We start from the raw sequence: 14,617 nt of genomic DNA, 5'->3' as shown, positions 1-14,617 counted from the left end.
TACTCCTGACTCAGCACCATATAAACTAGACCCCTGACTCTACTCCTGACTCAGCACCATATAAACTAGACCCCTGACTCTACTCCTGACTCAGCACCATATAAACTAGACCCCTGACTCTACTCCTGACTCAGCACCATATAAACTAGACCCCTGACTCACCACCATATAAACTAGACCCCTGACTCTACTCCTGACCTACCACCATATAAACTAGACCTCTGACTCTACTCCTGACTCAGCACCATATAAACAAGACCCCTGACTCTACTCCTGACCTACCACCATATAAACTAGACCCCTGACTCTACTCCTGACTCAGCACCATATAAACTAGACCCCTGACTCTACTCCTGACTCAGCACCATATAAACTAGACCCCTGACTCTACTCCTGACCCACCACCATATAAACTAGACCCCTGACTCTACTCCTGACCTACCACCATATAAACTAGACCCCTGACTCTACTCCTGACTCAGCACCATATAAACTAGACCCCTGACTCTACTCCTGACTCAGCACCATATAAACTAGACCCCTGACTCACCACCATATAAACTAGACCCCTGACTCTACTCCTGACTCAGCACCATATAAACTAGACTCCTGACCCACCACCATATAAACTAGACCCCTGACTCTACTCCTGACTCAGCACCATATAAACTAGACCCCTGACTCACCACCATATAAACTAGACCCCTGACTCTACTCCTGACTCAGCACCATATAAACTAGACCCCTGACTCACCACCATATAAACTAGACCTCTGACTCTACTCCTGACCCACCACCATATAAACTATCTCCCCTCCTCTCCTTTCCCTTGCTCTTACCCTCTTCCTCACTTATTCCTCTCTCTCTCTCACTTCCTCTCTTACCATATCGTTCTTGTTCTCCAGGAAGATGCTGAGTTTCTTGAGGAAGGACACCACCAGCACCAGTAGTTCCTCGTTCTCCCGGTCCAGGGTCTTCACCAGCATGTGGACGATGTTCTTGTTTCTCATCTTCAGCTCTGTCCTGGTGTCCTCAGCCAGGTTCAACAACAGGTATAGAGCAACTAGAGGAGAGGAGGACAGAGATGCTAAATGCCCACTCAGCTACACAGGGGAGGAGGACTAAGGTGCTAAATGCCCACTCAGCTACACAGGGGAGGAGGACTGAGGTGCTAAATGCCCACTCAGCTACACAGGGGAGGAGGACTGAGATGCTAAATGCCCACTCAGCTACACAGGGGAGGACGACAGAGATGATAAATGCCCATTCAGCTACTCAGGGAAGGAGGACAGAGATGCTAAATGCCCACTCAGCTACACAGTGGAGGACAGAGATGCTAAATGCCCACTCAGCTACACAGGGGAGAACGACAGAGATGATAAATGTCCATTCAGCTACACAGGGAAGGAGGACAGAGATGCTAAATGCCCACTCAGCTACACAGGGGAGGACAACAGAGATGCTAAATGCCCACTCAGGGAAGGAGGACAGAGATGCTAAATGCCCACTCAGCTACACAGGGAAGGAGGACAGAGATGCTAAATGCCCACTCAGGGAAGGAGGACAGAGATGCTAAATGCCCACTCAGCTACACAGGGAAGGAGGACAGACATGCTAAATGCCCATTCAGCTACACAGGGGAGGAGGACTGAGATGCTAAATGCCCACTCAGCTACACAGGGAAGGAGGACAGACATGCTAAATGCCCATTCAGCTACACAGGGGAGGAGGACAGAGATGCTAAATGCCCACTCAGCAACACAGGGAAGGAGGACAGAGATGCATTCCATTTCAAATCCATTACATTTTACAGAGCTATCCCGAGCTCTGTTCATTGGGAGTTAGGGGTTATACTGTGGGATTAGGGGTTATACTGTGGGGTTAGGGGTTATACTGTGGGGTTAGGGGTTAGACTGTGGGGTTAGGGGTTAGACTGTGGGGTTAGGGGTTAGACTGTGGGGTTAGGGGTTAGACTGTGGGGTTAGGGGTTAGACTGTGGGGTTAGGGGTTAGACTGTGGGGTTAGGGGTTAGACTGTGGGGTTAGGGGGTAGACTGTGGGGTTAGGGGGTAGACTGTGGGGTTAGGGGGTAGACTGTGGGGTTAGGGGTTATACTGTGGGGTTAGGGGTTATACTGTGGGGTTAGGGGTTATACTGTGGGGTTAGACTGTGGGGTTAGACTGTGGGGTTAGGGGTTAAACTGTGGGGTTAGGGATTATACTGTGGGGTTAGGGATTATACTGTGGGGTTAGGGATCATACTGTGGGGTTAGGGGTTATACTGTGGGGTTAGGGGTTATACTGTGGGGTTATACTGTGGGGTTAGGGGTTATACTGTGGGGTTAGGGATTATACTGTGGGGTTAGGGGTTAGACTGTGGGGTTAGGGGTTAGACTGTGGGGTTAGGGGTTATAATGTGGGGTTAGGGGTTATAATGTGGGGTTAGGGGTTAGGCTGTGGGGTTAGGGGTTAGACTGTGGGGTTAGGGGTTAGACTGTGGGGTTAGGGGTTAGACTGTGGGGTTAGACTGTGGGGTTAGGGGTTAGACTGTGGGGTTAGGGGTTAGACTGTGGGGTTAGGGGTTAGACTGTTGGGTTAGACTGGGGTTAGGGGTTATACTGTGGGGTTAGGGATTATACTGTTGAGTTAGACTGGGGTTAGGGGTTATACTGTGGGGTTAGGGGTTATACTGTGGGGTTAGGGGTTAGACTGTGGGGTTAGGGGTTAGACTGTGGGGTTAGGGGTTGGACTGTGGGGTTAGGGGTTGGACTGTGGGGTTAGGGGTTAGACTGTGGGGTTAGGGGTTAGACTGTGGGGTTAGGGATTAGACTGTGGGGTTAGGGATTAGACTGTGGGGTTAGGGATTAGACTGTGGGGTTAGGGGTTAGACTGTGGGGTTAGGGGTTAGACTGTGGGGTTAGGGGTTAGACTGTGGGGTTAGGGGTTAGACTGTGGGGTTAGGGGTTAGACTGTGGGGTTAGGGATTAGACTGTGGGGTTAGGGATTAGACTGTGGGGTTAGGGGTTAGACTGGGGTTAGGGGTTAGACTGTGGGGTTAGGGGTTAGACTGTGGGGTTAGGGGTTAGACTGTGGGGTTAAGGGTTAGACTGTGGGGTTAGGGGTTAGGGGTTAGACTGTGGGGTTAGGGGTTAGACTGTGGGGTTAGGGGTTAGACTGTGGGGTTAGGGGTTAGACTGTGGGGTTCGGGGTTAGACTGTGGGGTTCGGGGTTAGACTGTGGGGTTAGGGGTTAGACTGTGGGGTTAGGGGTTAGACTGTGGGGTTAGGGGTTAGACTGTGGGGTTAGGGGTTAGACTGTGGGGTTAGGGGTTAGACTGTGGGGTTAGGGGTTAGACTGTGGGGTTAGGGGTTAGACTGTGGGGTTAGGGATTAGACTGTGGGGTTAGGGATTAGACTGTGGGGTTAGGGATTAGACTGTGGGGTTAGGGGTTAGACTGTGGGGTTAGGGGTTAGACTGTGGGGTTAGGGGTTAGACTGTGGGGTTAGGGGTTAGACTGTGGGGTTAAGGGTTAGACTGTGGGGTTAGGGGTTAGGGGTTAGACTGTGGGGTTAGGGGTTAGACTGTGGGGTTAGGGGTTAGACTGTGGGGTTAGGGGTTAGACTGTGGGGTTCGGGGTTAGACTGTGGGGTTAGGGGTTAGACTGTGGGGTTAGGGGTTAGACTGTGGGGTTAGGGGTTAGACTGTGGGGTTAGGGGTTAGACTGTGGGGTTAGGGGTTAGACTGTGGGGTTAGGGGTTAGACTGTGGGGTTAGGGGTTAGACTGTGGGGTTAGGGGTTAGACTGTGGGGTTAGGGGTTAGACTGTGGGGTTAGGGGTTAGACTGTGGGGTTAGGGGTTAGACTGTGGGGTTAGGGGTTAGACTGTGGGGTTAGGGGTTAGACTGTGGGGTTAGGGGTTAGACTGTGGGGTTAGGGGTTAGACTGTGGGGTTAGGGGTTAGACTGTGGGGTTAGGGGTTAGACTGTGGGGTTAGGGGTTAGACTGTGGGGTTAGGGGTTAGACTGTGGGGTTAAGGGTTAGACTGTGGGGTTAAGGGTTAGACTGTGGGGTTAGGGGTTAGACTGTGGGGTTAAGGGTTATACTGGTACCTCTCAGCAGCTGCTCCTGTTTCACCAGTAGTCCCTGGTACTTCTTAAAGGCCTTCTCATGTTCCTTCCTCAAGGCCTGGTTGTCAGGGTCGTCTTCACGTAGTTACAGTCAAGGAAGGGTTCTGATTGACAGACTGACTGACCGCAACAGAAAAGGGGGTACATGGGGAACTGACACACCATGGGCTCAGCATCCATTCATTTCCCACAGCAAACATTCTCATCACATAGAAAACATTTGTTGTAGGAAATGAATGGGTTCATCGCTTAGAAAACCCGTGCAGGGGTGTTCAATGTCAGTCCTAAACACTTCTGGTTCTCATCCTCTCCGAATCAGGGACAGATTCAGACCTGGGACACCAGGTGAGTGGAATTAACTACCAGGTAGAAACAAAAATCAGAGAACTGACAGTGAACAGCCCTGCAGAGGATATAAATCTTATAACCCAGACACTAACCCAGACCCTAACCCAGACCATAAACCCTAACCCAGACCATTAACCCTAACCCAGACCATTAACCCTAACCCAGACCCTAACCCAGACACTAACCCAGACCCTAACCCAGACCATAAACCCTAACCCAGACCATTAACCCTAACCCAGACCATTAACCCTAACCCAGACCATTAACCCTAACCCAGACCCTAACCCAGACACTATCCCAGACCCTAACCCAGACCATAAACCCTAACCCAGACCATAAACCCTAACCCAGACCCTAACCCAGACCATAAACCCTAACCCAGACCATAAACCCTAACCTAGACCATAAACTCTAACCTAGACCATAAACTCTAACCCAGACCATAAACCCTAACCCAGACCCTAACCCAGACCATAAACCCTAACCCAGACCGTAAACCCTAACGCAGAACATAATCCCTAACCCAGACCATAAACCCTAACCCAGACCATAAACCCTAACCAAGACCATAAACACTAACCCAGACCATAAATCCTAATCCAGACCCAGACCCTAACTCAGACCGAGACCATAAACCCTAACTCAGACCGAGACCATAAACCCTAACTCAGACCACAAACCCTAACCCAGACAATAATTCCTAATCCAGACCCTAACGCAGACCAAGACCATAAACCCTAACTCAGACTGAGACCATAAACCCTAACTCAGACTGAGACCATAAACCCTAATTCAGACCCAGGCCATAGACCCAGACCATAAACCCTAACTCAGACCGAGACCATAAACCCTAACTCAGACCACAAACCCTAACCCAGACAATAATTCCTAATCCAGACCCTAACTCAGACCAAGACCATAAACCCTAACTCAGACTGAGACCATAAACCCTAACTCAGACCGAGACCATAAACCCTAACCCAGACCATAAACCCTAATTCAGACCCAGGCCATAGACCCAGACCATAAACCCTAACCTGGAAAATAAACCGTAACCCAGACCCTAACCCAGAACCAGACACTAACCCTAACCCAGAACCTAACCAGACCCTAATCCTAACCCAGACCCAGACACCAACCCAGACACTAACCCAGAACCTAACCCAGACCCTAATCCTAACCCTAACCCAGACCATAAACCCTAATCCAGAACATTAACCCTAACCCAGACCATAAACCCTAACCTTAAACCAGAACCTAACCCAGACCCAGACACTAACCCTAACCCAGACCCAGACCAGTAACCCTAACCCAGACCATAAACCCAGACCCAGACCATAAACCCTAACCCAGACCCAAACCCAGACACTAACCCTAACCCAGAACCTAACCCAGACCCAGACACTAACCCAGACCCTGATCCTAACCCAGACCCTAACCCAGAACCTAACCCAGACTCTAATCCTAACCCAGAACCTAACCCTAACCCAACCCAGAACCAGAACCAGACCCTAACCCAGAACCTAACCCAGACCCAAACCGTTAACCCTAACCCAGACACTAACCCTAACCCAGAACCTAACCCAGACCCTAATCCTAACCCAGAACCTAACCCTAACCCAGACCATAAACCCTAACCCAGACCATAAACCCTAACCCAGACACTAACCCTAACCCAGAACCTAACCCAGACCCTAATCCTAACCCAGAACCTAACCCTAACCCAGACCATAAACCCTAACCCAGACCATAAACCCTAACCCAGACACTAACCCAGACCATAAACCCTAACCCAGACACTAACCCAGACCCAGAGCCTGAAGTGAAGGATATATGTCCTGGTCTTCTTCTGCAGTTCGTCCTGCCAGAGGTCGTATCTCTTCAGTTCGTGTTCCATGACATTCATACACAGAGCTCCGATTTTATAGTGGGTCACCAGCCCATGGAACTGGGAGAAACTACATGGAGATAGAAGGTTTAGGGTTAGAGGATTAATACTGATATACTATAGAGTTAGGATTAATACTGATATACTATAGAGTTAGGATTAATACTGATATACTATAGAGTTAGGATTAATACTGATATACTATAGAGTTAGGATTAATACTGATATACTATAGAGTTAGGATTAATACTGATATACTATAGAGTTAGGATTAATACTGATATACTATAGAGTTAGGATTAATACTGATATACTATAGGGTTAGACGATTAATACTGACATACTAGACTAAATATACTATAGGGTTAGATTTAATACTGATATACTAGACTAAATATACTATAGTATAGGTCAACTGTAGGCCACGGAACTGGGAGAAAGTAGGGACAGAACAACACAGGGGACAAGCAATTAATATACTGGAGGAACACTACTACCCAAATGGTACTCTTTTTCCTGTATGATCAGTGGTGACATTTCCTGTACGATCAGTGGTGACATTTCCTGTATGATCAGTGGTGACATTTCCTGTACGATCAGTGGTGACATTTCCTGTATGATCAGTGGTGACATTTCCTGTACGATCAGTGGTGACATTTCCTGTATGATCAGTGGTGACATTTCCTGTATGATCAGTGGTGACATTTCCTGTATGATCAGTGGTGACATTTCCTGTATGCTCAGTGGTGACATTTCCTGTATGATCAGTGGTGACATTTCCTGTATGATCAGTGGTGACATTTCCTGTACGATCAGTGGTGACATTTCCTGTACGATCAGTGGTGACATTTCCTGTATGATCAGTGGTGACATTTCCTGTACGATCAGTGGTGACATTTCCTGTACGATCAGTGGTGACATTTCCTGTAAGATCAGTGGTGACATTTCCTGTATGATCAGTGGTGACATTTCCTGTATGATCAATGGTGACATTTCCTGTATGATCAGTGGTGACATTTCCTGTACGATCAGTGGTGACATTTCCTGTATGATCAGTGGTGACATTTCCTGTACGATCAGTGGTGACATTTCCTGTACGATCAGTGGTGACATTTCCTGTATGATCAGTGGTGACATTTCCTGTACGATCAGTGGTGACATTTCCTGTACGATCAGTGGTGACATTTCCTGTATGATCAATGGTGACATTTCCTGTATGATCAGTGGTGACATTTCCTGTACGATCAGTGGTGACATTTCCTGTATGATCAGTGGTGACATTTCCTGTACGATCAGTGGTGACATTTCCTGTACGATCAGTGGTGACATTTCCTGTATGATCAGTGGTGACATTTCCTGTATGATCAGTGGTGACATTTCCTGTACGATCAGTGGTGACATTTCCTGTATGATCAGTGGTGACATTTCCTGTATGATCAGTGGTGACATTTCCTGTATGATCAGTGGTGACATTTCCTGTATGATCAATGGTGACATTTCCTGTATAATCAATGGTGACATTTCCTGTATAATCAGTGGTGACTTGATCTGATTTGGTCCTGCCGTACATACCTACACGTACGCTACGGTCACAAGACGCAGGCCTCCTAATTGTCCCTAGAATTTTTAAGCAAACAGCTGGAGGCAGGGCTTTCTCCTATAGAGCTCCATTTTTATGGAACGGTCTGCCTACCCATGTCAGAGACGCAAACTCGGTCTCAACCTTTAAGTCTCTACTGAAGACTCATCTCTTCAGTGGGTCATATGATTGAGTGTAGTCTGGCCCAGGAGTGGGAGGGTGAACGGAAAGGCTCTGGAGCAACGAACCACCCTTGCTGTCTCTGCCTGGCCGGTTCCCCTCTTTCCACTGGGATTCTCTGCCTCTAACCCTATTACAGGGGCTGAGTCACTGGCTTTACTGGGGCTCTCTCATGCCGTCCCTGGAGGAGGTGCGTCACCTGAGTGGGTTGAGTCACTGATGTGGTCATCCTGTCTGGGTTGGCGCTCCCCCCCCCCCCCCTTAAGTTGTGCCGTGGCGGAGGTCTTTGTGGGCTATACTCAGCCTTGTCTCAGGATGGTAAGTTGGTGGTTGAAGATATCCCTCTAGTGGTGTGGGGGCTGTGCTTTGGCAAAGTGGGTGGGGTTATATCCTTCCTGTTTGGCCCTGTCCGGGGGTGTCCTCGGAGTGGGCCACAGTGTCTCCTGACCCCTCCTGTCTCAGCCTCCAGTATTTATGCTGCAGTAGTTTATGTGTCGGGGGGCTAGGGTCAGTTTGTTATATCTGGAGTACTTCTCCTGTCCTATTCGGTGTCCTGTGTGAATCTAAGTGTGCGTTCTCTAATTCTCTCCTTCTCTCTTTCTCTCTCTCGGAGGACCTGAGCCCTAGGACCATGCCCCAGGACTACCTGACATGATGACTCCTTGCTGTCCCCAGTCCACCTGGCTGTGCTGCTGCTCCAGTTTCAACTGTTCTGCCTTATTATTATTCGACCATGCTGATCATTTATGAACATTTGAACATCTTGGCCATGTTCTGTTATAATCTCCACCCGGCACAGCCAGAAGAGGACTGGCCATCCCACATATGCTCTCTCTAATTCTCTCTTTCTTTCTCTCTCTCGGAGGACCTGAGCCCTAGGACCATGCCCCAGGAATACCTGACATGATGACTCCTTGCTGTCCCCAGTCCACCTGACTGTGCTGCTGCTCCAGTTTCAACTATTCTGCCTTATTATTATTCGACCATGCTGGTCATTTATGAACATTTGAACATCTTGACCATGTTTTGTTATAATCTCCACCCGGCACAGCCAGAAGAGGACTGGCCACCCCACATAGCCTGGTTCCTCTCTAGGTTTCTTCCTAGGTTTTGGCCTTTCTAGGGAGTTTTTCCTAGCCACCGTGCTTCTTCACCTGCATTGCTTGCTGTTTGGGGTTTTAGGCTGGGTTTCTGTACAGCACTTTGAGATATCAGCTGATGTACGAAGGGCTATATAAAATAAATTTGATTTGATTTGACATTTCCTGTATAATCAGTGGTGACCTGTCATTCAAGGCAGGTGGGGCATGTTATTTTAGCATTAATACGTGTCACAGATCAATTTGCAAACCATGTTTAAACAAATCTATATATCATCAAGTTAATAAAGTCGCATACAAACATGGTCTCTTTTTTGCGTTCTTGAATAAGGCATTTCCAAAACACAGGTGTTTCAGCTCAACTCAATGCATTCTGTGGTGGTGGGCCAGCCAGCGGAAAATACGGAGCGCAGGGGTTGGTAATGTTCTCTAGTTGCGCCGTGATTGGCTCAGCGTTCTGTCACTCATGTCACCGCAACATCTACAGGGAGAGCTCGAAAATTCAAGCCCCTTGGGTGCTGCCATAGAGTTATATTAGAAGTGCCCATCCAAGAAGGCTCAAGGTCACTGGCCACAGACAAACGACGTCAAATCTTTGATTGGACTGTCAACATCAAGCTAGACAAGCAGTCATCATGAATCAAGTCGACAATCAACTTGCAAATCCTTTTCAATCCTTGTCATATGAAGAGAAATCATGAAGAAAAAGTATAGTATCGCGGTGCTCATCGGCCATAAACATTACACAACAAGTTGGAAATCGCAAATTCAACAATGAGTGGCTTGGAAGGAATCCGTGGCTAACTGCAAGCATTGTAAAGCAAACATTAGCCTGCTATTCAGTGGAGTGGGTGTGTGGTCCAAGTCTGGGTTTAAGGGTCTCTATTCCAAGCATAAAAGGATAAACATTCAACATTGGCCGTGCTGTCCGTCCAGCATGACTTCTGCCACTTTCAAAACAACTGGAAATTCGGAACTGGGAACTGTCAGACTTCAGTGAGTTCAAGACAACTGGGAACTCTGGGGGGGCGGGGGGGGGGGGGGCCGAGCTCCGACTGGGAAATTCGGGATTCCAAGTCGGGAACTCTGACATCTTTCTAGAGCTCTGACCTGAAGATCACTGACATCATGTTTCAACCTTGTTTTCCAGTTGTCTTGGAAGCACCATTGTGTGCCGCCCTATGGGACTCCCAGCCGAACCAGGGACTGCAGGGCTGGGCGTCTCAGGCTCTATCAGATCCTCCTCTCTACCCTCTCAGGGATGGGCGTCTCAGGCTCTATCAGATCCTCCTCTCTACCCTCTCAGGGATGGGCGTCTCAGGCTCTATCAGATCCTCCTCTCCACCCTCTCAGGGCTGGGCATCTCAGTCTCACACTCTTGGATTTCAGCCTACCCGTGGAGAAAATCTGTGTCTGCACCATGTACTCTCACTACTGGTGTCCCCCAGGGCTCGCTTCTAGGCCCTCTCCTCTTCTCTCTATAGACCAAATAACTCAGCTCTGTCATATCCTCATATGGTCTCTCCTATCCCTGCTATGCAGATGTCACTCAAGGTGGCATACCCCAGCTTGGATGTTGGCCCACCGCCTCAAGCTCAACCTCAACAAGACAGAGCTGCTCTTCCTCCTGGGGAAAGCCTTCCTGCTTCAAGACCTCTCCATCACGGTTGACTCCAAGGTGTCCCCCTCCCAGAGTGTAAAGAACCTTGGCATGACCCTGGACAACACCCTGTCGTTCTCTGCAAACAGCTAAACAGTGACTCGCTGCTGCAGGTTTATGCTCAACAACCGGGTTCCCCAACTGGCAGAGACGCATCAGGTCCCATGTTACAGTCTTTGGGGAGCCTCAGCAAGGGATTGAACTCACAACCTTCCAATCTCCACAAGGCCACTGAGTTCGTCTGGATCAGAGCGTCTGCTAAAGGACTAAAATGTCTATGTAACATGTGAGCCAAAAACCCACCTTTAGCTATCAAAGCTAAAAACCCACCTTTAGCTATCAAAGCTAAAAACCCACATTTAGCTATCAAAGCTAAAAACCCACCTTTAGCTATCAAAGCTAAAAACCCACCTTTAGCTATCAAAGCTAAAAACCCACCTTTAGCTATCAAAGCCAAAAACCCACCTTTAGCTATCAAAGCCAAAAACCCACCTTTAGCTATCAAAGCCAAAAACCCACCTTTAGCTATCAAAGCCAAAAACCCACCTTTAGCATTTACACTCCACTAACACAGAATGGAACAACAGAAACGCGAAAGGCCTTCTGAGTAAAGCCGTCTTATAAAGTATCAGATGGGGCGGCAGGTAGACTAGCAGGTAGAAAGGCCAGCTAGCAACCGATGGGTTACGAATCAACAGGGCAAAGTGGTCTGTCCCAAATCTGTCTCTCCCCTCTCCTACCTCTTCTCCCCTCTAGTATTTACCTGGAGAAGCAGAAGAAAACATAGATGATGGTGGTGGCAAGCTCAACACTCTGCTTCCAGTCCTCCCGCAGCACTCTGGCCAGGGCTCCTAGAGCCGTTTCTACAGGACAGAGAGACAGACACACAAACAGAACCTTAGACATACGTACCAGAGCAGGGCCACTGTCCAGATGGTTTACACTTTAATGCAATGTTATGCATATAGTGCAAGCCTTCTCCGTCTCTCCCCCTCTCCTTACCATTCTCTAGTAGTTCCTCCAGGTTGACAGGGTTCCTGGCCAGGTGTAGGATGAGTGTAGCCCCTTTCACCTTCTCCTCCATACCTTCATACAGCAGCTCTACATACTCTTCCACCTTGTTGATGTTAGCCTCCTCATCTATCTAGAACAGAGACACCAAGTTGACATTAGCCTCCTCATCTATCTAGAACAGAGACACCATGTTGACATTAGCCTCCTCATCTATCTAGAACAGAGACACCATGTTGACATTAGCCTCCTCATCTATCTATCCAGAGACACCATGTTGACATTAGCCTCCTCATCTTTTTTATTTATTTTACCTTTATTTAACTAGGCAAGTCAGTTAAGAACAAATTCTTATTTTCAATGACAGCCTAGGAACAGTGGGTTAACTGCCTTGTTCAGGGGCAGAACGACAGATTTGTTCCTTTTTCAGCTCGGGGGTTTGAACTCGCAACCTTCCAGTTACTAGTCCAACGCTCTAACCACTAGGCTACCCTCCTCATCTATCTAGAACAGAGACACCATGTTGACGTTAGCCTCCTCATCAATCTAGTCAAATGTATTGTTATGATTATTAGCATTGTTGATGCTAATTACTCACCTCCATTCCTTCAAATGGAGTTAGGTCTCTAGGTTTCACCACTCTCTTCTCTGCTGCAGAAAAATGGAATGATTCACTGGTTAACATAGAACTACACTGTTATAGCATAGACCTTACAGAGGAATGATTCACTGGTTAACATAGACCTTACAGTGGAATGATTCACTGGTTAACATAGAACTACACTGTTATAGCATAGACCTTACAGAGGAATGATTCACTGGTTAACATAGACCTTACAGTGGAATGCATCACTCGTTAACATAGAACTAAAAACTGTTATAGCATAGACCTTACAGTGGAATGCATCACTCGTTAACATAGAACTAAACTGTTATAGCATAGACCTTACAGTGGAATGCATCACTCGTTAACATAGAACTAAACTGTTATTGAATAGACCTTACAGTGGAATGACACAATAACTGTTTCATAAACTATGGAGTTGACCTATAGTTAGTTATCTGTGGTATGTGTTTCAGAGGGGACAGTCGATGCTCACCTTTCCCGCTGGCCTTCTTGCGGTTCTGTAGATAGAAGAGCAGCTGCTCCACCTCTGACAGCTTGGAGGGATGGATGAGTTTACACTCCTCAACCACCTTACGGGCCAGGGCTGCAACGTCTGTGTTCGTATTCAGGCTCTTCAGACGAATACTGACAGGGACGGAGTGAGACAGTACAGTAGAATGTAATCGAGGGGAATAGAATAGAGGGGAATAGAATAGAGGGGAATAGAATAAAATAGAGGGTAATAGAATAGAGAGGAATAGAAGAGGGTAATGGAATATAATAGAGAGGAATATAATAGAGAGGAATAGAATAGAGAGGAATAGAATAGAGAGGAATAGAATAGAGGGTAATGGAATATAATAGAGAGGAATAGAATATAATAGAGAGGAATAGAATAGAGAGGAATAGAGGGGAATAGATTAGAATTAGCCTAGCTACATTTCCCCAGCCACATCTCTCAGTTTACCAAAGAAAGTGTCAGAGCCAGACTATTTAAATCACAGACTGTGATTTTAGACCAAAACACCACATATCATTTACACCGTTTGTTGACTGTGCTGAAACCAGGCTTACATCTTCTGACACTTCTTGCGGTCTCCCAGCATCTCGTCTCCGGTCTCTCCAAGGATGGTCGCCTCCACCTCATACTGAACAACCAGGGCTTTCTCTGTAGGGTGCACGTCCAGGCTACCACCCTTCACTTTCCTGCGGTCATCATAAGGAAGAATAATATATTTTAGTTAACTTTTCATTTTAAAATGTACCTTAAAATCAACTAACTTGGCCGCATTTGACTGCAATGCATAAATATGACAGCTAGCTAGCGAGGCTAATATTGTCCACACCCATTGATGGGATGGACTGAGATTTGTTCTCTATCACAGCTGTTGTTGACGTTACCGCATCCGGGCAGATACAAAACAGCATTATTAACAACAACACAATGTCTACATCTAACATTTTATCTTTAAGTAACAAAATAAGTAGGCTACTGTAGGCTAGCTACGATTACGATACGATTAGCATGCAAATGAACTAGCTAGGTGGTATGCTGCTATAGCATGATAAGGCTTTACATTATTAACATTCCCAGCGAGATACAGAACAGATTGACGAAATGACAACTTCATCTTTACCGTTTCAGATAGCGTGCATCCTCCGACTGCATCTTATGCTCTTTATATGAAACCAAAAGATGCCTTTTTTTTAAATAGAATCACAGCGAAAATCACTGACCAGGAAACTGTTGACCTCAAGTGGCAGTGATATTAGAATGAACTATCTTTCCCAGAATGCCTTGTGTTGGAAAGAGGAAAAAGGCTGGTTTGACACCTTGCTGTTCTTGTGCGCTCTCTACAGGCAAGACACAGTGGCGCAGCAAAAATTAACAATGAACAGTTCATTCCCATGACTGGTTTGAGAGTGACGGGTGGTAATAATGACCAGTTTTATGGTCTCACATTGTAGCTAATCAAGAATGTCTTATATCGCTCATGTTGCTGTTCTCAGATTCAATCAGGACCTCACTACTGGAAGTCTCCCCACACATCCATAATCATTTAAAGTTTAAACAAACAGATATGATAGTGTTACCACGAGGTCCAGTAGGGTGTCAGTCT

The 14,617-nt window shown here is 47.1% G+C and overlaps 1 protein-coding gene across 3 annotated transcripts in view; it reads right to left on the bottom strand.

Annotated features, from left to right (window-relative positions):
* Positions 1-14,285, bottom strand: part of LOC110515626 (kinesin-associated protein 3) — a 66,690-nt gene extending 52,405 nt beyond the window's left edge. For 2 of the 3 annotated variants that reach the window (XM_036986766.1, XM_036986765.1), the window contains exons 1-9: positions 14,135-14,285; positions 13,572-13,703; positions 12,991-13,142; positions 12,489-12,541; positions 11,882-12,023; positions 11,643-11,742; positions 6,306-6,430; positions 4,107-4,205; positions 885-1,063 (exon numbers count right to left, since the gene is read on the bottom strand). In XM_036986766.1, the coding sequence (XP_036842661.1) occupies positions 885-1,063; positions 4,107-4,205; positions 6,306-6,430; positions 11,643-11,742; positions 11,882-12,023; positions 12,489-12,541; positions 12,991-13,142; positions 13,572-13,703; positions 14,135-14,166 (1,014 nt within the window). In that variant the 5' untranslated portion in view covers positions 14,167-14,285. The remainder of the gene's footprint in view (positions 1-884; positions 1,064-4,106; positions 4,206-6,305; positions 6,431-11,642; positions 11,743-11,881; positions 12,024-12,488; positions 12,542-12,990; positions 13,143-13,571; positions 13,704-14,134) is intronic. The other variant, XM_036986767.1, reaches the window with a different exon arrangement.
* Positions 14,286-14,617: the final 332 nt, after the last annotated feature.

Source organism: Oncorhynchus mykiss, chromosome 8 (assembly GCF_013265735.2).
Source record: "Oncorhynchus mykiss isolate Arlee chromosome 8, USDA_OmykA_1.1, whole genome shotgun sequence".
NCBI lineage: Eukaryota > Metazoa > Chordata > Actinopteri > Salmoniformes > Salmonidae > Oncorhynchus > Oncorhynchus mykiss.
This window is presented reverse-complemented; position numbering and strand designations above follow the sequence as displayed.